The sequence below is a fragment of the Monodon monoceros genome, unplaced genomic scaffold (genome assembly GCF_005190385.1).
Source record: "Monodon monoceros isolate NGI ecotype Baffin Bay Population unplaced genomic scaffold, NGI_Narwhal_1 Super_Scaffold_3, whole genome shotgun sequence".
Lineage (NCBI taxonomy): Eukaryota > Metazoa > Chordata > Mammalia > Artiodactyla > Monodontidae > Monodon > Monodon monoceros.
In genome coordinates, this window is record NW_021703780.1 from 6,902,584 (window position 1) to 6,924,042 (window position 21,459).

The 21,459-nt window shown below is 37.7% G+C and overlaps 1 protein-coding gene across 4 annotated transcripts in view; it reads right to left on the minus strand.

Annotated features, from left to right (window-relative positions):
• Positions 1–7,175: 7,175 nt before the first annotated feature.
• Positions 7,176–21,459, minus strand: part of SLC35B3 (solute carrier family 35 member B3) — a 23,502-nt gene continuing 9,218 nt past the window's right edge. For 3 of the 4 annotated variants that reach the window (XM_029244096.1, XM_029244098.1, XM_029244097.1), the window contains 7 exons: positions 20,259–20,413; positions 18,868–18,975; positions 15,558–15,655; positions 13,220–13,312; positions 12,708–12,819; positions 9,699–9,768; positions 7,487–8,092 (listed from right to left, as the gene is read on the minus strand). In XM_029244096.1, the coding sequence (XP_029099929.1) occupies positions 7,942–8,092; positions 9,699–9,768; positions 12,708–12,819; positions 13,220–13,312; positions 15,558–15,655; positions 18,868–18,975; positions 20,259–20,413 (787 nt within the window). In that variant the 3' untranslated portion in view covers positions 7,487–7,941. Of the gene's footprint in view, positions 8,093–9,698; positions 9,769–12,707; positions 12,820–13,219; positions 13,313–15,557; positions 15,656–18,867; positions 18,976–20,258; positions 20,414–21,459 lie in introns of all 4 variants that reach the window. The other variant, XM_029244099.1, reaches the window with a different exon arrangement.

The window sequence follows — 21,459 nt, forward strand, 5'->3', positions numbered from 1 at the left end:
CATAAGCCCCTCCTGCCATCCTTCCTCCTTCCCTTGCCCCTCAAATGCAATTGTCTTTTATATTATCATTTCTTTGCTTTTCTTGACAATTTCGCCATCAAAGCATGCATCCCTAGACATTATAGTTTTGTTTTGCCCTTGTTTTTTTTAATTTTGTAGAAGTGGAATCATACAGTTTATATTCTTTTGTATCTATGTCCTTTCATGCAACATTTTGAATGTGAAATTTATTCTTGTGGCTGTGAGTGGTGGTCTCTCACTTTCATTCCATTATATACATATACCACAATTTTTCCTACCCATTCTACTGTAGGTGACTACTGTATCTGGATGGCTTTCAGTTTTTGCTTCTATGGGCGATGCTGCCCTGAATATTCTTGTGTCTTTTTATATACGTGTGCACGTATTTCAGTTGTACGTGCCTGTGGGTGGAACTTCCGGTCACTGGGTGTGCCTATATGCAAATTTGGTAATGCCAAATAGCTTTCTGGAGTGGCTTTGTCAACTTACATCTCTGTCGGCGGCGTATGAGAGCCTTCCTCCACATGGTTGTCAATATCTCGTAGGCACAAAAATATAGTTGTTGAAATATGTTTCTAAAAACTTCACCACAGGGCTTCCCTAGTGGTGCAGTGGTTGAGAATCTGCCTGCCAATGCAGGGGACACGGGTTCGAGCCCTGGTCTGGGAAGATCCCACAGGCTGTGAAGCAGCTAGGCCCGTGAGCCACAACTACTGAGCCTGCGCGTCTGGAGCCTGTGCTCCGCAATGAGAGAGGCCGCGATAGTGAGAGGCCCGCACACCACGATGAAGAGTGGCCCCTGCTTGCCACAACTAGAGAGAGCCCTCGCACAGAAACGAAGACCCAACACAGCAAAAATAAATAAATTAATTAATAAACTCCTACCCCCAACATCTTCTTTAAAACAAAAAACAAAACAAAAAACCTCACCACAATGAATGGAATAAATTGCAGGTTGAAGAGATGAAGAATGTGTTGAAAGATCAGACCGAGAAACTCTCCCAGAAACAGTAAAGAGATGGAAGCCATGAAAGAATAGCTCAGGGATACACGAGACAGGAGTAGGATGGCCAACATCTAAAGGAGTCCCAGAAAAGAAAGAAAAAAATCAAACAGACCATTTCAGAAAGTCTGTAGAGATAAGCCCTCTGAATTAAGAAAAAAATTACTACTCATGCCTCAGTTTTTTGAGAAAGGCAAGCTGTTAAGAATTGAACGGGAGGGAGAAGGGTAAGCTGGGGTGAGGTGAGAGAGTGGCATGGACATATGTACACCACCAAATGTCAAATAGCTAGCTAGTGGGAAGCAGCTGCATAGCACAGGGAGATCAGTTTGTGCTTTGTGACCACCTAGAGGGGTGGGATAGGGAGGGTGGGAGGGAAGCGCAAGAGGGAGGGGATGTGGGGATGTATGTATATGTATAGCTGATTCACTTTGTTATACAGCAGAAACTAACACACCATTGTAAAGCAATTATATTCCAAGATATAAACATATAAAGATGTTAAAAAAAGAACTGAGTGAACAAATAATGAAATATATGCTAATAAGATTGATTTTCAGAATTTACCAAATACCTGGGACATTTAAAAGAATAAATCGCCTTATTCAGTGTGTGACTATAAGCCTGTGTGTCTTTTCATTCGTACAAGTCCCGTAATGGTAGACTAGGCCCATCACCTTGGCACTCTTCTGGTTCCCCAATTTTCCTGAATCCAACAATGATTCCTAGCTGTATAAAGATGGATACCTGTCTGACTTTGACTACGGATGTGTTTGTAGGCATTTTATAATAAATTCCCCCTAGCCTTGCCCCATCTATTCTATCAAACATTAAACAATTTTTTTTTCTTTCTTTCTTTTGGTGGCATTGCATGGCATGAGGGATCTTAGTTCCCTGACTAGGGATGGAACCCGTGCCCCCTGCAGTGAAAGCATGGACTCCTAACCACTGGACTGCCAGGGAATTCCTAGATCAAACCTTCTTAGGACATTTCAATTGACTTCTTTGATTTAATGACAGGTGTCAACATCAAAACAGTCCCGAGATTTTATGATTTTGTGCTGTTTAGCAGAGAGATTTCAGAGAAACAGTCTACCAAGTAAAATGTAGTTAGAAACTAGAGAAAAATGATTACTTGCCTTTATGAGTCTTCTCTGGACACATATACAAAAACATATCCTACACAATTAAGATATGTATTAATGGCCATTTTCAGAACATATAAAAAGTCAATCCCCAAATGTTCATATTCTGTTTAGTCAGAAATGAAACACAAAATACACTTGAATTGATCTGTTTTTCATTCCTTTCACTGTAACTGGCATTAGGAGAAAAAAAAAAGGGCAGCGAGACCTGCAAGGAAATCTATAACAGTTAGACTCCAAGGTCTCATTCTATCATTATCTATTGTGAATAATTATCCACGTTTTACATATTTCATCTATTTTAAATCTTATCAATCATGTCAAACTGATTAAAATGGTCTAATTAATTATGTTTTAGAAAATTTGGGGGGTATCATAGGATTAAGATATTTAATAAAACACATTTTGTGATTAAAGTCTCAGAAGAATCCCTTAAGTGTTAAGCCCTACTTCCCGAACCCCCTGTAATACACAGTTCACTCAGAAGCAGCAGTAAATCACTGAAGTGAACGTTTTCTTCATAATGTCACCAGAAAATAGCATAAGGAGTATTCTAACTACATGCCATGAAATTAAAACAACAGATCATGACTGATAGGAAATTATGGGTTTATCTTACTTTCGTGAAGATTTTAAAAAAAAAGTAATATTTATGGAGAAAGTAATGAATATTAAATCTTTCATACATCTGCAATGATTAAAGAATTCACTTATGCCAGCAACTCTGCAACATGGTAAGATTTCTGTTCAGTTTGAACAAAGAGACCCAGAGAAGTCAAATAGGGTCAGGCCACACAGAATGGTTAAGTTTGAAAGCAAATGAAGGCAATCACGTGAAAAGTATTCGCATATTTTAGGATGTCCTGATATTGAAAACATCCGGAGTTTGTAGCCAAGACCTCCACGCTGAAGTGTGGTCCATGGACCAGAAGCGTCAGCATCTCGTTGGTGCAATCTCAGGCCCCAAACCAATCCTACTAAATTAAAATCCTATTTTTAAAGAAGATCCTCAGGTGGTTCATCTGCACATTCACGTTTTAGAAGCGCTACCATTGTGGGGAATTATTATTTTGAAAACTTAAGGCTAATAAGATACTCCAATGACTGGAAGGAAATCAACATAGTTCATGTATTTTTGTGTAGAGATCATGGCAAGTCCTCTCTAGAGTGGGTGTTCCTTAGGAGTGAGGGTTGTATTTGATTCTTTTGTGTATCCTAAGCGTCTAGTATAATGCCTGGCTCACATCTGATTCAGTGAGAGTGAATGAACAAATGCTGTTAAAATAAAAATAGAGCAGTCAAGTCAGTGATGTTACAGTATTTGTTAAAAAGGTTAAGATGGTTGGTTCAATGGGCAAGTACAAGGGCATTCAATAGGCGCACATGAAAAGCAGAATATGTGCAAATGAAACATTTTTGCCCAAACACATAGTGGAAACAAACTGTCATTTGCTTAATTAGGACGGAAGCACACAAAAAGTTCTGAGCATCACTCTGCTTTGCCTGATGATTTGATAACCGTGTCGTTTAAAGAGCAAATGTGACACTGGGATGCATAAATATTTTCATTATGCTAAGCCATATTGTTGGTTTATTATGCTGGTCGAATTTTACTAGAATTCTGCACTCATTGACCAAGGAAGAACCTAGAATATATAGCGGGTTAAAGATAAAAATCACTTTAGGAAATTAAGAGATTTAGATAACAGTTCAGAGAATGCTAAAAGATAAAAACATTAGTTAAGCCTAAAGCCTGCAGTGCAATCCTATTTGGAGTTGGTCAGATGTCACACATTATGGGCACAGTCCCCACAAGCCTGCTCTCACTTCAGAACCAGCTGCAAGCTCCGAGGCTCCCAGGCCACCAACTGGTTACAAATTTGGGGGCGTTACCACTTTCCCCTCAGGTTCCATACTTCGCTAGAACAACTCATAGAACTTAGGAAAGCATTATACATTCCACTAGAGTTTTATCATAAAGGATACAAATCAGGAACAGACAAAAGAAGAGACCTGTGGGGCAAGGTCTACGCTTCCATGCCCTCAGGAGCATCACCCTCCTGGCACATCCGTGGGTACCCACAATCAGGGAAGCAATCCCAAACCTTGGTCTCCGGAGGTTTTATTGGGTCTCACTATGTAGCCATGATTGACTGAATCACTGATCATGCAATTGAACTCAGTCTTATCTCCAAACCCCTTACCTTCCCCAAAGGTTGGGCCAATATCCTGAGGCTCAAAACCCTAATGCTATAGTCACATGGTGAGACTTTCCAGCAAGGCCAGCCCCGACCCTGGAACCACCAAGACTAACAATTCCTATCACGGGAAACTCCAAGGACTAGAAGCTCCCTCCCAGAAATCAAGGACAAAGGTTGGCCAAATTCTTTACTATACAACATGCCTTGCTGAGGATTCTGGCCAGGCTGGCTTACCTCTAGGTCAAATCTTAACACAGTGATCCACAGAGTTGGCTACATTCTTCTGCTATTGTTATTTTGTTGCACTGTTGTTATTGTTATCTTGTATGCCAAGAAGGGGACGTTATATGGCAGAATTCAGAACGTATCTTTTTTTTTTTGTCTAAAAGTATTTTGATGACTAGTTCTGTATGACACATATTTACTGAGCGCCTACTATAGGTATGACAGACACCTGACGTGAACACAGATGAAGAAACAATTTATATCTACATAACAGCTTGAAACAGACATCTATGTGCATTCGACTAATGTGTCCATCAAACGATCCTCACCTATTCACTCAAGTATGTCTCACAAATTCTTTACTAAAGACACTTCGTCACTCACGATGTTACTTTGGGTTACTTAAATGTTCATAGTGAGGTACAATGAACAGAAAACACGCCTCACGGTGTGACTGGGTCTGAAACGTACTCCTGTGCTGTGGTGTTATGTGAGCTAGTAAGCATTCACCCTGGTCCTCAACCTCTGTATTCGCAAAAATGTAAACATGAATAATCACATCTACTTAGAGAGGCAGCACGGTGGTTAACGGCATGAATCTGGAACCAGACTGCTTGACAGCTCTGGCTTTTTCTAGCTATGTAAGGTTACGAATGTCATAGCTTCCTCATCTGTAGAATGAAGCTAATGCTTACCCTTAGACAGGTGTTGTGAGGGTTAAGTTATTGCATATAAAGCATGTATAATAGTGCCTGGTACCTAACAAGCACTTAAATACTGGCTATTGCAATTAATATTTTATTTTATTTTATTTTTTTGGCCACACTGCACAGCTTGTGGGATCTTAGTTCCCCAACCAGGGATTGAACCCGGGCCCTCGGCAGTGAAAGCACAGAGTCCTAACCACTGGACCACCAGGGAACTCCTGCAATTAATATTTTAAATTCCCTTACTATTACTTTTTTTGGTTGCTGGGATGACATATTCATGAAAGGTCATATTTTAAATCTGGCACAAAGTACACATCCCAATGTTGATTTCCTTCACTACAGAAATTATTCTGTATTTTAGACTACTACTATTCCATGGATACAAATAAGTGAGATGAAGTTTACCTCCTTCTGATGGCAGGTCAGCAAAGGAAATGGAGTGTAAAGGGTTAGCCTGACAAACTGATTTTTTTTTTTTTTTTTTGCGGTACGTGGGGGTCTCTCACTGTCGTGGCCTCTCCCGTTGCAGAGCACAGGCTCCGGACGCGCAGGCTCAGCGGCCATGGCTCACTGGCCAAGCTGCTCCACGGCATGTGGGATCCTCCCGGACTGGGGCACGAACCCGTGTCCCCTGCATCGGCAGGCGGACTCTCAACCACTGCGCCACCAGGGAACCCCTGACAAACTGATTTTTAAACAGTGCTAAATTGTTTAAAATTGGGGATGGCGTAGGTGGGATGCGGAGCTGGTAACAGGCAGTCAGAGGCAAAAACATTAGAAAAGTATGGGGATAAAAGGATGACTTGATAAGTTAAATTTATATTTTATCAAGGATTCAGTAAAATTAACTTTTTTTTAAATAAGCACAAATCCTTACTGTCTTAGAGTTTAAGGCAGTAGTATGAAGTGCAAATTAACATTCCTTTCACTTTAAAATATGAAAACTTTAAAAATGATTATCATTTGGGGGAAAAAAGACCCACAGTATTTAACATATGACACATGAAGATCAGGCAGAATTTCTTGGGCTACATCCTTAAATTATCATGGGCTCTGCTGCACCCACATATGCACAAAACAGGTTTAGGTCACCATCAGAATACAGTGGAATTTTAAGAATGAGATTAAATATTCCAAGTATATTATACTCACAAAACATAAGTGATATTACTAAGAGCATGGATGTTCAGCTGTTTTAACCAACGTTTACACTGAAAATGAAGATTAATAGGATTTTTTTTAATACAGTGGAAGCAATTCCAAAACTTACTGCTAAAAAATGAGGGCCAAAATCTTTCTGAATTTAGAGTTAGAACTGTGCAAGCGGGCTTCCCTGGTGGCGCAGTGGTTGAGAGTCTGCCTACCGATGCGGGGGACACGGGTTCGTGCCCCGGTCCGGGAGGATCCCACATGCCGCGGAGTGGCTGGGCCCGTGAGCCATGGCTGCTGAGCCTGCGCGTCCGGAGCCTGTGCTCCGCAACGGGAGAGGCCACAACGGTGAGAGGCCTGCGTACCGCAAAAAAACAAAAAAAAACAACTGTGCAAGCAACGTATTGTGTGAATTTGCTACATCTACTTGTGCTTTTTAATTTATCCAATTTCATCTTCAAGCTGTCAAATTAAATTTCATTTTTAAGAAACACTATGATAATTTTATTATTTTATAGTAATTTAAGACATCAATTATTTTCCCTTCAATTTATTTTTATTTTACTTTTTAAGATTTTTTTGATGTGGACCATTTTTAAAGTCTTTATTGAATTTGTTACTCTATTGCTTATGTTTTATGTTTTGGTTTTCTGACCACGAGGCATGTGGGATCTTAGCTCCCTGACCAGGGATTGAACCTGCACACCCTGCATTGGAAGGTGAAGTCTTAAGCACTGGACCGCCAGGGAAGTCCCTCCCTTCAATTTAAAAATCCAAATCATGAAATCTTTTAGCACCTTTGATGGATAACAGGAAATCTGGCTTGTGATACATACTTACAGGATACAGGATGATGACTCTTTTTACTCTATTGCCTATATTCCACAGAAAATGTAAAGCACATTTTCTCTAATGAATACTTTTAAATGATCAGAGAAAAGCCTAAGTTTTAAAGTTTATGTACACTGTACTTCCCATCTTCGTAACAAAATCCAACCTTCACTACCCCAATTCCATCACATTCTTTTAAAGAAAAAAATCAGAGAATAATTTTTATTTATAATGAAGTTATTCTCTCTAGACTTAAACCATCAGTTCACTCTTACAACAGAGAATCAATTTAAATAACATCACCAAAATGGAACGGAAAAAAGAAAACAATCTGCGTTTACATATCAATTTCTTTGATATGTCATAATGATATCCAATTTCTCTTGCAACATGGTCCATTTCCAGTGAAATTCTCAACAGACTGTAAGCGTCACAGTCCTTCATCTTGACGTTTTATTCTAAGGTGTGCCGGGTGTGGCTCTTTTGATTGCTTTGGAAGTTAAACAGTCCAACAAAGATTCTGAAGAAAGGGCGACTTCACATGTAATCCATCCACAAATGACAGCATGCCTTCAGAGCCTCTGGTTTTTATAAAAGTCCCTTTGGAAAGTTAATTGATTGATGAATTAATTCTACGTTATAAAGCGAATCGCTGCCTAGACGGTCTGTGCCAACGTCCCCGACCTCCTCACTTCCACTGTTTTGTTTATCACATCATACAGCGATGGGAGTCTTATTTTGTCCATATTTTTGCTGTAAACATTGAGAAATATACCAAGGACAACTAACAAACCAGACCATACATACCTAAGAGAAAAAAAATAAGGAAAAAAGATTAATGTCAGAGTAACAATTTGTCATTAACCACAGAATTTGATGATGTCACAAAAATTCCTCAATGAAATAAAATTTTGCTACTGGGTACCTATACTAAGAGCACTAAATAAAACAGTATTTGTTTTATTTTACAAATAATATTTAGATCACACTAGATAGAATTCTATATTTTTAATGTTAGGTATATATGTAGGAAAAGCACTTTACAAGATACTAAATGTAGTTCATTTCTTTGAGGATAATAGCAAATTTGAAGTCCAACTCCTACCAAAAGTCTCAGGAGTATGTTTAAAGCACTGGATATGTAAACCTGCCAATGACCTACTTAGCCCCTGCAGAAAGAGAAACTAATTCATAGAAAACAAACAGAGTTTTCTAAAACCAGTGGATGCTCAAGTCCTTTATTTATGGCACAGTATTTGCATATAACCTACGCACAACTTTGTGTGTACTTGAAATCATCTCTAAGTTATTATAATACTTAACACAATGTAGATGTTATGTAAATAGGTGCTAGGTATTCATTGTAGTAATCAATGCCAATTCTCCTACTTTCTCAGGATGTGTCCCTTTTTATCTCTCTGTATTATACCCCAACTAGTTGGACTGCTGAATTGAATTCCTAAGAAGGCCATTGGCAGGTTTACATATCCAGGGCTTTAAACATACTCCTGAGGCTTTTGGTAGGAGTTGGACTTCAAATTTTACTTTATGGAACTTCCTGGAATTTTTTTTCTGAATATTTTTGCTCTGTAGTTGGTTGATTCAATCTGCAGATGCAGAACCCATGGATACAGAAGACCGACTATACATTGCTGAAATTTTATTTTGTGGTTACCTTTAAGCTCATACAGCTGACCCTTGAACAACGCAGGTTTGAATTGCACAGGTCCAGTTATACGTGGATTTTTTCAATAAATATACAGTCAGCCCTCTGTGTGTGCAGATGTGGAACCCGTAGACATACAGAGCTGACTGAAAGGGACTTGAGCATCCTTGGATTTTGGTATATGTGCGGGTCCTGGAACTGGTACCCCATGGATTCCAAGGGATGACTGTACATTGATAATTTCTAAGTCTGAATCTTCTCAATTACCAACGAATATAAGTTGAAATGATGCTAATTTCAAATACATACTAGACAGTAAAGAAAACAGTCAATGCTTCCACCGAAAACCACAAACTAGGAAAACCATTAGGGTACAACTCTAACTCAAATCCTTTGTGGGAAAAGACAGCAAATAAACTTAACAATTTTAAAAACCATGTATGTATATATATAAAATTTATATATTTGCACCAGGGCAAGGGGAGTCCCTTAATCTCACCACATCACTCACATTCATTTATACTGGAAACAGGGTCACATGTGCATTGGGACTGGTTAGGCAATTTAAGTATACAAAATGATTTCTTCAAAATAATTACATACATTTCTGAAACAGCAGAAGACATATCAATAAATTTGGGTCAAGATGAAAAGGATTCTTTACAAAGAAATTAAGGCTGTTTAAGAGTAGATGTGAAACAAAAGTATCTAAAGGTAGAGAAACTTGTCGAATTAAAAAGTACTTACTGAAATGTGAATGGTTTGGCAAAGAATATAAATGAAAGTACAATGGTCATTCCTTTTCTCCCTGTTGTCACTGTAGGGAGAAAAAGGTTGGTTTTAGAATGCATCTATTGTCTTGGTAATATTTCGGAAATAATTTATTTAACAAATATTTACAGAGCCTACTGTGTGCCAAGATCTACGTGAGGTGCCAAGGAAACAAAGGAAAGCGAAAAAAGAAGAAAATCAAACAGAAAGTCACTGCTTCTGCTACCATGGAATTTATAGGCTAGCAGGGTTACAGACATTAAATAATAGAGTTACATTTAAAGTACAGCTGTAATAAGTGCTTGATGGAGGCCATGAGGCTACGGAGGCACGTCATCCTTTAGGGAGACGTACTTAGTCTGACAGGAAAGAAAGGACTTTTCCAAGGAAGATGCGACTGGATTCCGTATCTTTAAAAGCAGCAATCTAAAGGACATCCTAGTGGTGGGCATCTCTGGGTAAGGCCATGAGACATCTTTCCAGTCCTCTGTACACTGTCCTTCAAGGATTATGGCCTGAAGCTTTCCTCCCTCGTCCCACCCAGGTGCAGAGAGGAACTCTGCACGTGGCTCCGGTACACCTTTCCACCACTAGACTGTGTGCTTTACTCAGTTCCTTGTCCTCATTTCCACAGACTCTGTAGTTCCTGGCACTTAATCTTCAAAGTGTGAATTAATGAATGAATACCAGATGAAGAAGCTGTTTTGGAAACTGTTAGAGCCCCATTCCCCAAATCTATTTTTCCTACTACTTTAGTAAAAAGACCCCTACTTTTAACTGGGATACCTTCCCAGCCTCTCCTACAGTCAGGTGTGGTCACGGGACTAAGTTTGGACAACGAAGTATGAGCAGAAGTGCTGTCTCTAGGAGTGTGATTTGTAGGAAATTTCCATAAAGAGAAGGATGTGTCTTTCATCTTCTCTCCACCTACCCTGTCTGGAATGAGGACGAGGATGGCAGAGCAGAAAGAGGGACTGGATTCCTAAGGAGCTGGAGCTACCATGCCAGCTTGGGAGGCACATGGCATACGGTTAAGAGGACAGGTCTGGAGCTAGACGGCCTCAGTTGAAATACTGATTTTGCAACTTACTAGCTGGCTGATCACTTGGCAAGCCACTTAACCACCCTGTGCCTCAGTTTACCCATTTGTAAAATGGAACAATAACAGCACCTACTTTATAGGATCATTGTGAGGTTAAGATGAATAATATATGTAAAATAGCTAAAATGGTACCTGGTACATAATAAGGGCTATGGACATGTTAGCTGTTATATTACCATCTCTGGATTTGTTTCACGTGAGAGAGAAAGACACCTGTCTGCACCTTCAACGCAAGGATTGCATCTCACATTTCTTTATACCAATCGCAGGGCTCATCAACACATACAGACTGATATCAGACTCTTTATGAACAGCTACTATCTTACAAACAAAACTGAAACCCAAGCTAAGTGTATGCATTTGCGATCTTTCCTGACAGCATGAGCTGACTTGGAAGGTTGCTGATATGGCCCAATCTACAATTAAATTCCCTCTACTTACCATTAGGGACGTAAACTTTAAAAAGCAGAGTCATATGTGAGCAAATAAAGAGAACAGTTAGGAAGAAATATACTTTTACAGAGGGGGCATTTATTCATTTGTTTCATTTACTCTGTGGTATTAAAATAAATATTCCTCTAAAACCGTGAAAAATCAAAATCAGGTAAATGAGTAAGGTGTAAACGCCTTATGAATGTAAATTCTACAGATCTCTGACAGAGATGATCTTGTCCAACCCAATCTCTTCACAAAAGAGAGAAAGGAGGCCCAGGGAAGAGGAGAGACTTACTCTCCAGGTCTCGTATCATTAAACGTCAGGGCTGGGACTGGGCTGCACCTTCTCTTACACCCCAGCCTAGCGTTCCTCATGGCAGGTCACACGGCTTCCCATCCTGATGGGCTTCACCCAGGGCTCTCTCCAGATGGGAGATACTGAGAGCATTTGTCATGTGGACCATTCTTTTGGCAAACAGTATGAGGCAGCAATTGGAGTCATCTGCTCCCCTCACTGGGCCTCACCTGCAGCCCTGCACCTGCTCCCCTCACTCCTCCAAAGCAAAGCAAGTAACAACCTCCATTTCTCTGACATGCCAAGCAAAGTCCTTGCACAGAGCACGTGCATAATAATTATTAGTGAAAAGGGAAGCTCATCTGGTTGAGGTTCTAGAAAGTGTACAAACGAAAGGCCCCAAAACCTTTGCTTAAAATATACCTGTCATGTTTTAAGTGTAACAAAACTGTAATTTTCCATTATAAATTAATAGTGATTAAATACAGTATTTTTCCTGGAAGGTATTCATCCCATCATACTTTTTAATAAAAACATCTTTTAATGTACTTAAAGTTACTATCTAGATAAGTGCATATATCTGATTTTAAAATTAAACCTTCAGGGCTTCCCAGGTGGTGCAGTGGTTGAGAGTCCGCCTGCCCATGCAGGGGACATGGGTTCGTGCCCCGGTCCGGGAAGATCCCACATGCCGCGGAGCGGCTGGGCCCGTGAGCCATGGCCGCTGAGCCTGCGCGTCCGGAGCCTGTGCTCCGCAACGGGAGAGGCCGCAGCAGTGAGAGGCCTGCGTACCGCAAAAAAAAAATTAAACCTTCAAATAAGAAATTCAGATCAAACATCATTTTCTTTAGAATTTTAAAGAAATACCATAAGCCAAGGAATAAATTGGTGAAATGTGACAATATTCTTTCTTTCTTTCAAAAAAAATTTCTTTTTGGCTGTGCTGTGCGGCTTCAGCGATCTTAGTTCCCGACCAGGGACTGAACTCGGGTCCTGGCAGTGAAAGCACTGAGTCCTAACCACTGGACCACCAGGGAATTCCCGACAATTTTCTTTTTAATGACGAGCAGATGCTGCCCTTACCTTGTGAAAAAGAATATCAAAGAAAATTTAAATGCTTATTTCATAATCTAAGCAAGTATATCGTTCTTACCTGTTACAGCAAAAAGTGCACCAAAAATTTTAATCAAAGCCAGAACAAAAGAGATTCCAAAATACCCAGTGAGGGAAAAAAGGAAAGCATAACCATAGGTCCGAACTGGATCCTGCAAATATAAAAAAGCCTGTTAGAAAAATGCAAAACAAACCCTGAGGTATTATAAATGAAATAAAACTACAGATTTTAATCAACTTTCTGAGCAATAATAAGCCATTCAACAATGCAGTCAAGCAGAGATTCTGATTTAATGGAAAAATGAGGATGAAATGAAAAATCCCCAACTTCTACGTTATGAATAGTTTAAAAATTAACTTATAGGAAAGAGCAAGGATAAAAAATTTAAATATAAATCATTTCATTTCTGAAATAATTTCTGATTTACATATATTGTATTAAAGGAGTTATCAAATTACATAAAACAGTCTTTTTGGACAAGGGGAATTAGAAATACAGAGGAAACTAATTAATGGAAGATGTTTATTTTTAAAAATGTGATTAGTGTTTACCTTTGAACAAAATGTTACTGCAGGGCCTAATCCACTAGTGCATGTCAATCCCAATAAAATGTACACAAAACCGATTGAATACGAATACAAAACCTAGAGTAGAGAAAAATAAAGCGGAAAAAAGTGCTATTTAACCAAAGGTATAAAAGGAAGGTTTTCAATATATGGCTCAATTTCTTTATTTCATTAAATCTGTAGAGGAAACCATTTTAAAAGTAACATCATTGTTTCAATATGGCCTAATTTTCTGGAAATGATGGTTGATTCTGTTTATAAGTTTACACATTATTTTAGGTACAACATAACACAGCAGTACTAATCCTTTCATAAATGGTTACCTAATTATTCATTTTTTGCCTCATTTAATTACTGAATTCAAACCAGATTTTAATGTTGGGGGTCCTAAAAACATACACCAAACAAAGATACTCTAAAACTACTTATTAGACATGAAAAAACCCAAACATTAAGTTTGCAAGTACATTAAAATACAATGAAAATAAGCAGTATATGACATACCTATTGCTTAATTTCCCAGTTTTCCTACCGATCTTTCTATTACACTCCTTATAAGCAGAATCAGTGTCATCATCAAACTTAAATACCTGCTATGTGTCAGGTACTGTGCTAGTAACGCTCTATATGGATTGTTCCATTTATTTCTCACAAGCAACCTAAGAGACAGGCACTCTTACTCATCATTCCCCAATGTGCAGATGGAAAAACTAAAACTTAGAGATATTCAGTCACTTTCCTCAAATAGGAGAGCTAGTAGAGAACTAAGGTATCTTAGACCAGAGCCTACGTCTTAACCACTGTATAACATTCTTTCTACCTACTTACAATTCCTTAATTCTCTGATCGTTATCTTATCTGGGGAGAGTGGTGATGATGATCAAGAAAACTCCTGACCAAGATTAAAATTCCTATGTTCTTAGGGATGCTGTAAAGATGCCCCACTCTGTTGACTAAGTAACCAGTCCTACATATCCTTACTGCTGTGTGCTCTGTCTGTCTAGCAAGGTGATGGGCTACAAAACTAATGCAAACACAGCATAACAACCTTCCTATATACAAACACCAACCAGCTAGAAGATATATTGGAAGAAAAGGCATTATTTGCAGTAATAACGGCAAACAGATGAAACACCTAACAATAACTTCAATAAAAAATAACTGGAGTTATACAAAGAATACTTTAAAATCTAAGGGACATTTAAAAGTAACGCTTGAATAAAAGGAAAGTCATACCTTATTCTTGGACTGAAAGAATCAAGTGTATAGATGCCATTCTCCCTAAATTAATTTATAATTCAATGCCATACCAATCACAATACCAATGGGTTTCTAGTTTATTTGGGGATATGAACACCCAAGAATAACTACTGGTAGTAACATTCTGAAAAACAAAAGGAACAAAGGTGGCTAGTCCTAACAGACGGTAAATGTATGGTGATAAAGCTGCTGTCATTATATGGTTCTGGTGCAGAAATAAGCTTGAAAGAACAAAACTGTGAACCCTGCATTAGAATAAGATAGGATAAAAGAAGGTATTTAAAATAAAAATTGGAAAAGTGAATTATTCAATAAATGATATTGGGCAAAGTGGATAGCCATATGGAAGAAAATTTTTTTAAAGTTTTGGTTGGATCAAAGATTTAATACATAAGGAAATTATAAAACTAGTAGGCAATGGGCATAAAATTCTTAAATGTTAGAGTTGGAAAAGCCCTTTTCAATCATAATACATAGCTAGAAGTCATGAAGGAAAAGATAAGCTAAACTACATGCAAATTACAAACTTCTAAATGGAAAATAATACCAAATACAAAGAGAGAAGAAAAATGATGTAACAAAGCTTTTTTTTTTTTTTTTTTGCGGTATGCGGGCCTCTCACTGTCGTGGCCTCTCCCGTTGCGGAGCACAGGCTCCAGACGCGCAGGCTCAGCGGCCATGGCTCACGGGCCCAGCCACTCCGCGGCATGTGGGATCTTCCCGGACCGGGGCACGAACCCGTGTCCCCTGCATCGGCAGGCGGACTCTCAACCACTGCGCCACCAGGGAAGCCCCAAAGCATTTTTTTTAATACGCCCCAAACTCCATAAATCAAAGAGGAAAAAGTTTATCAAATGCTTGCAATAAGGTATCAGCAGTGATAATGGTATTTTACTTTTTACCTTCCTATAATATTTGAACGTACTACTTTTATGAAAATAATGATGATAAACTAGTTTAAAATTGCAATGCGAGTCTTCAATACCATAATTATGTCATAAAATTAAGTATATCGTCGTTTTTGAGTCTGTCTGATGTGAAGAAAAAGCACTAGAGCATTTACCATTTCTGAATTCGAAGCATTATGAAGTTTCATAGCTTTCTCTTGGACATTTCCAATGACGGCATCTGCACACAGCGCCAGGGAGATGAGGATCACACCTTCAAGAAGGCAGAAGGAAAAAATAACCTCCTCATTTAAACATATGAACAATAATCAAGACTTACCAGAAATTTAATTGGGCTAAAAAACCAAAATCAGACCTTAAATCACATTTGCTCAGCAAAGTTGAGTATTTTTATCCACAACCAGTTGTAACAGGCATGTAGGTGATATTAAAAAAAACCAAAACAACTAATACTAATAAATTGCATTAATGCTGTCACCTTGTTGTGTTTCACAATCATGTCAAATAACATTTCTGCTTTTAAGTAGATTATATGTTTGAAAGAAACACTATTAAACAAATACAGAAGAGATTCTTAGATCATCTATTGGGATTGGTGATTAGTCAGTTAATTCAAACAATCAAAGGAAGAGGGAAAGCATAAAAAGAGTACCCATATTATTAAAATATTTAATTTAAAACACATAAACGTAATGCAGCTGTTAAGGCCTCTTCTTTGAGTATGGGTCTGTACTAAAATTCTGCACTTGCCTTTGTGCAAGCTGCATTCAGAACACACAGTCTCTATGATTTCCAAGTTGTTTTTAAAAAGTGCACCAAAAGCTTAGGAACTTGTGAAACAATCAGGGTACAGAGTCCTTTCATATTTTTATGCTTCCCCCCAATTTTTACCCACACTTAATTCAACAGTGATTTTATTGACTTGTCAAAGTGTTTAAAATTAACTTAGTTTTCACAGAAAGAATTCTCTCTTCAAACTCATTTTTGAATAACTTAAGTAACACTTAATTATTGTATAATTAAAATAACACATACAACTGAGATGAACAAATCTGGAATTCAACACACTCATACAAATGTGCATGTGTACCTGAGAAGCACGCTACTACCTGCAAGTATATAGGACACTGGCCACCAGTCATGGTGCTTTACCAAAGAAAAACAAAAACCAAACAAAAAAACGCAACCTTGGTTGTATCTGTGAGTCTGATAAGATTTGAAGTTTTCTCTATTTTTAAAAAACATATAAGCAATCAAAGGTAGCAGAGGGCTTCCCTGGTGGTGCAGTGGTTGAGAGTCTGCCTGCCGATGCAGGGGAGGCGGGTTCGTGCCCCAGTCCGGGAAGATCCCACATGCCGCGGAGCGGCTGGGCCCGTGAGCCATGGCCGCTGAGCCTGCGTGTCTGGAGCCCGTGCTCCGCAACGGGAGAGGCCACAGCAGCGAGAGGCCTGCATACCGCGAAAAAAAAAAAAAAAAAAAGGGTAGCAGAAAAATGTACATGTGTATGCACTTAATTGAGAATTTTCAAGTTTTCATACTTATTCTTCAATTTGACTTTTTATCATCTAGCTTTGGTATTTATTACCTAAATATACATTTTTATTCACCAAACTTGATTCTGAATGCTCTTTTCCTTGTTTCAAATATCAAATCTGTCCTCGAAAGAAAAAGACATGCTATTATCCAAGACTTGGAAAACAACGTCCCAACTCCTAAAAGGCTATTCAAAGACATCCCCAAACCGTTCTGAACAATGGCAACAGCATGAAAATACCTGAACTGCATCTGAATTACCTCAATATTTTAAAGGAGGACATTTATTTGAATAAGTAAATTCTGATATATTCACTTCATACATCCGAAGTTTTATTTATGTCTGCCTTAAGTAACCATCTTAATAGCTAATCTAATCTCCTTCAGACAATACACTCATAGATCAGGGACTGTGATAAGCGCTCATCAATTATTCTCAATGATGAGGAATCGTTAGGTTCTCATGCCCTTAAAAAACATTCCCATGGAACTCAGAAAGGGTGAGCACTTGAGTTATACTGAGAAGTTACAGACCACCAAAACCAGCTGTCTCCGTCACTGTCATCACCCTCACCCCACCACGTGCCAAGTGCTTTCACGTTCATTATGCCAGCACCTCATTCTATCCTTCCACTACCTTTGTGTGAGGCAAGCTATTATCATTATCTCTGTTTTACGGTGAAGCACTCCTCTAAAACAGCTTTTCCCCTCAGTTTTCAAATATAATCTTCCTTTTGCAGTTGCTGACACGAAAATGAAGTGTTCCTGAAAAACCTAAACCATGTTAGAAACATCTGCAACTCTAAGCTTTCTCACTGAAGTAAGGATCACTCGTACTCCGGATGATCAAAGCTGAAAGAACAGACCTAATAGGTTCTATCAGCACCGTCTGTAAAAGGCTGGTTTAAAGGGCTGCTCTAAGATGCTGATCTGAATCCATTAACTTAGCGTGATTAACCAGGTTAGTAAGAAACATAGACTAACAACTGGTCAGGAACATTTTGATTCTTAGAAAGAACGGCAAAGTTGACGTAAATGATTTTCTTCATTACTTCATACTTTTTTTTCTCACAAATAATTATAGTTTGTACTGCTGATATATGTATATATATATATTACATATGCTGCTCTTTTTGTTGTTATTTTGTTTTGCTTTGTTTTTCTCCCTGTTCTCTCAGAGTTCCTTTGAAAGAAATATTTTTGTCAGGTATCAGGCTAGGAAATGGGATGAAACTAAAATAATCTTATGAGTGACACTCAATAGTTTAAGAATGACAATACTGTATATATAATAAGCAATCTCTCTGTAAGGTCTTCAGACTAAAAACGAGATTCCAACACTATTTTTTATTCTTATTTATTTCTAAACATACTTTAATACCTATTCTCCTCGTGAAAGATCTAAATTTAATTTACAAAATTCCACGTGGCACACCATGAGGAAAAGTGTTTATGGTGGAAGCTTTATGCACTTTAAGGTTATGACCACATTTATATTACACAGTTCAATATTAAAGAACAGCATAATTTTCTTTTTTTAAGCTAAAACAATGAAAAGTAAGTTTGCAAGTTTCATTTTTTTTAAGAAAATGAGAATAACAATTACTACTGTGATCCTCCTATAACTCATGTGTATATTTCCAATTCCGCTCATAAGAAATTGGTCTGTCATGTACTTGATAATGGGAGATTCTATCTAGGCACACAGCCTCTTGTCACGTCAAAATACTATACAAGAGTACTAAAAACAACTGTTATGTTTCCAGAGTTGTGATATTTTTACTACATCTTATATGGAAAGTCCAAAAGCTTTATGTTAGATATGAGAATCACAGATGCCACACCATCATTTAAAACCCTCATGAAACTGTAAAAATTCTTACTCTAAACCGAAACACCTACAAAATCTAGGAATACAAGTAAATTCCTTACCTGTCAGGTTGAAATTTGGTGCAACCGTGCTGTCGGCTAGGGTAAACCATATCAGGCCGAGGCTCATGCATAAGGCAGCACACACATCAGCAACATTGTAATGCTTTCCTGTGCAAAGTAAATGTAAGTCAACCGGATTATGCAATTACCCACTCAGCACAGTTTTAGATCTATGTGTTTAAACAAGTAGAGCAGGGCCTGCCTTTTATATCCAATGTCAAAAATGATCACGAGCGCTTAGGTCAAGGCATGAGACAGTCACAGAAGGGCTTTGAAAATCAAAATTACCCCGTGAGCACCAAAATGTCCTTATAAGTTAGATACGAGATCCTTCTTACGATAGTGAGTAAATATGAACATTTAAAAAGTTTGTGGAAACTAGTGCCTCTTTTACTTTATGTATAACATAAGGCTATGAATTTTCTTACACTTCGTAAGTTTACCAAGAAACCAGAGTAGTCATTCAGGCTGTATATGTTTGCAAATACTATAGTCAAATAACTTCTAGGTTGGTGAGGATTAACTTATTTTAGCACATCCAAGTTTAAATAATGAAATCACATAGCGTAACTTTTTGGAAGGACTGTTAAGGAGATATTATACAGGCCAAGTCAGTTACGACGTGAAATGTGATTTTTAATAGGAAATTGGGATCACTGTTTTTTCCTGCGTGAACAGTTATCCTGAAATTTTATGTGAAGTAGTTGACATACACATTTTCATTTTAAAAGGCTCTTTTGGGAAGGCTTATAATGCATAAAATGAAGTCAGGCTTTATAAGAACTTTGGTGATTATCAAAACATGAATATTCCTCATGACAGTCAGATGAACAAAACAAAAACTTGTTCCACTGCTTGTCGCTATCACTGCCTCCCCTTTTACTCCTATTTTCACATAGCTTGTAATTTAGTTGGGATCCTAGGGAGTCAACAGTCAGCAGAGCTGGTTAACAAACACTTGCTCAGCTTAAGCTTTACTTCAACATGGGAATCGTCCATTTGTATAATGGAGGTGGAGAGCAGAGCCCTGGAGAGTAGAAAAATGAAAGAACTGAAAAAAAGAGCTTTCCAGGTACTTCTGAGTTAGGCCTTCAATATGTAAATACAATATTTCTGGAAATGTAGTAGGTTCCAGATTAAAAGAATAAAACAAAATACTATTTTTATTTTTCCCCATCTCCAAATTACTGATTTCAGATCCTGAGGTATATCACAGAAGTATCGGTGTTTTTATAATAGCTTTTTTTTTTAATGAGATATCACTCAGAAGTGTTACAATATCTAGACTGTTCATTAAAGATATTAATTGAAGTTTAATGTTTTTCCTAATGCTAGATGCCATAACATATCCTATTAATTTCAAACAGTATGAAAATATATCATTACTATACCTTGAATAAAAACTCCTCCTAGCATAACAGGAATCAATTTGCAGCACTTGAAGATGACTTGGGTAGGATAATTCAGGTAGCCCAAGGAAGTGTTTGATAACCCCATAGTACCCACAGTTAGAAAAGCTATTATCATGTAGGTTTTTCCTGGTATTCTGTAAAAGACAATTTTTAAAATCTTCATTTTGGGACCCAATTCATACTACTGTAAGAGAATGTGTTTACAATGTGTAAATTTCTAATTACTCTTCTAATTTCTGTTTAATATTTCTATAAATATCGGTAAACTATCACTATTCTTAAAGTTACAACAGTGTTAACTTGTATAAAAGAATGTTGGTGAAAATAACAATTTACCTTTATTTAATCAATTGTTAAGTGAGAACTCTCAACTGTCTGAAAAAGTAGTACAGTAGAGAGTTACTTAGATTCTTACTGAAAGTATAAATGCTATTACATTTAGGGTTTTTTAACAGTAGTTATAGCTACATATAAAAACCATCTTGATTAAATTTAGAAAAAAAGAATTGATTTAAAAAAAAATTTGCTTCTATAATGGGAAAAGGCACCTTAGTTAATTAACTTCTAAATTGTTGCTGTTTCCTAACATTCCATCTAGCATTAGGAAAAATACACCTATCCATTCTGCTAGAATAACCTGAGCAGAATTTCTCTAGAAAAAGAACATGGTGGTTTAAAACTCCAGACATGGTTTTTATTACCATAATGTCTTATGATTCATCTCTAATGCTGTAATTCTATAAAATGTTAAAACAATCCACTTTCAGATGAGGAATCTGACTCTCCTCATGATCCCAAATTTTCTACCTTGGGCTCTAACTGGATTTCCTAAAGGAGATTCTTAATTTGGTATCTTCATAATTCTGAGCTGGTCTTGTGAGCATACGCTCACAAGATACTTAATGGTCTAAGACAAAAATCTTGTACATTGGTGCACTATTCATATAATTAAATTATGTTGCATTTTTAGATCTAGTTTCCATTTTGGGATTTGTGTTCATGTTTAAATCAAGGTGACAAAATTCCGCATTTTTTATACGGCTACATATAAGGCAAAATAATTTACTAGATAAGTTCAATTAAAATGCATCATTTCCACTTACGTTTCAATTTTGAGACCTCTGCTTACACTTTACTAACACAGTGGTCATCATCTAAAATCCATGTGGAAATAACTGGG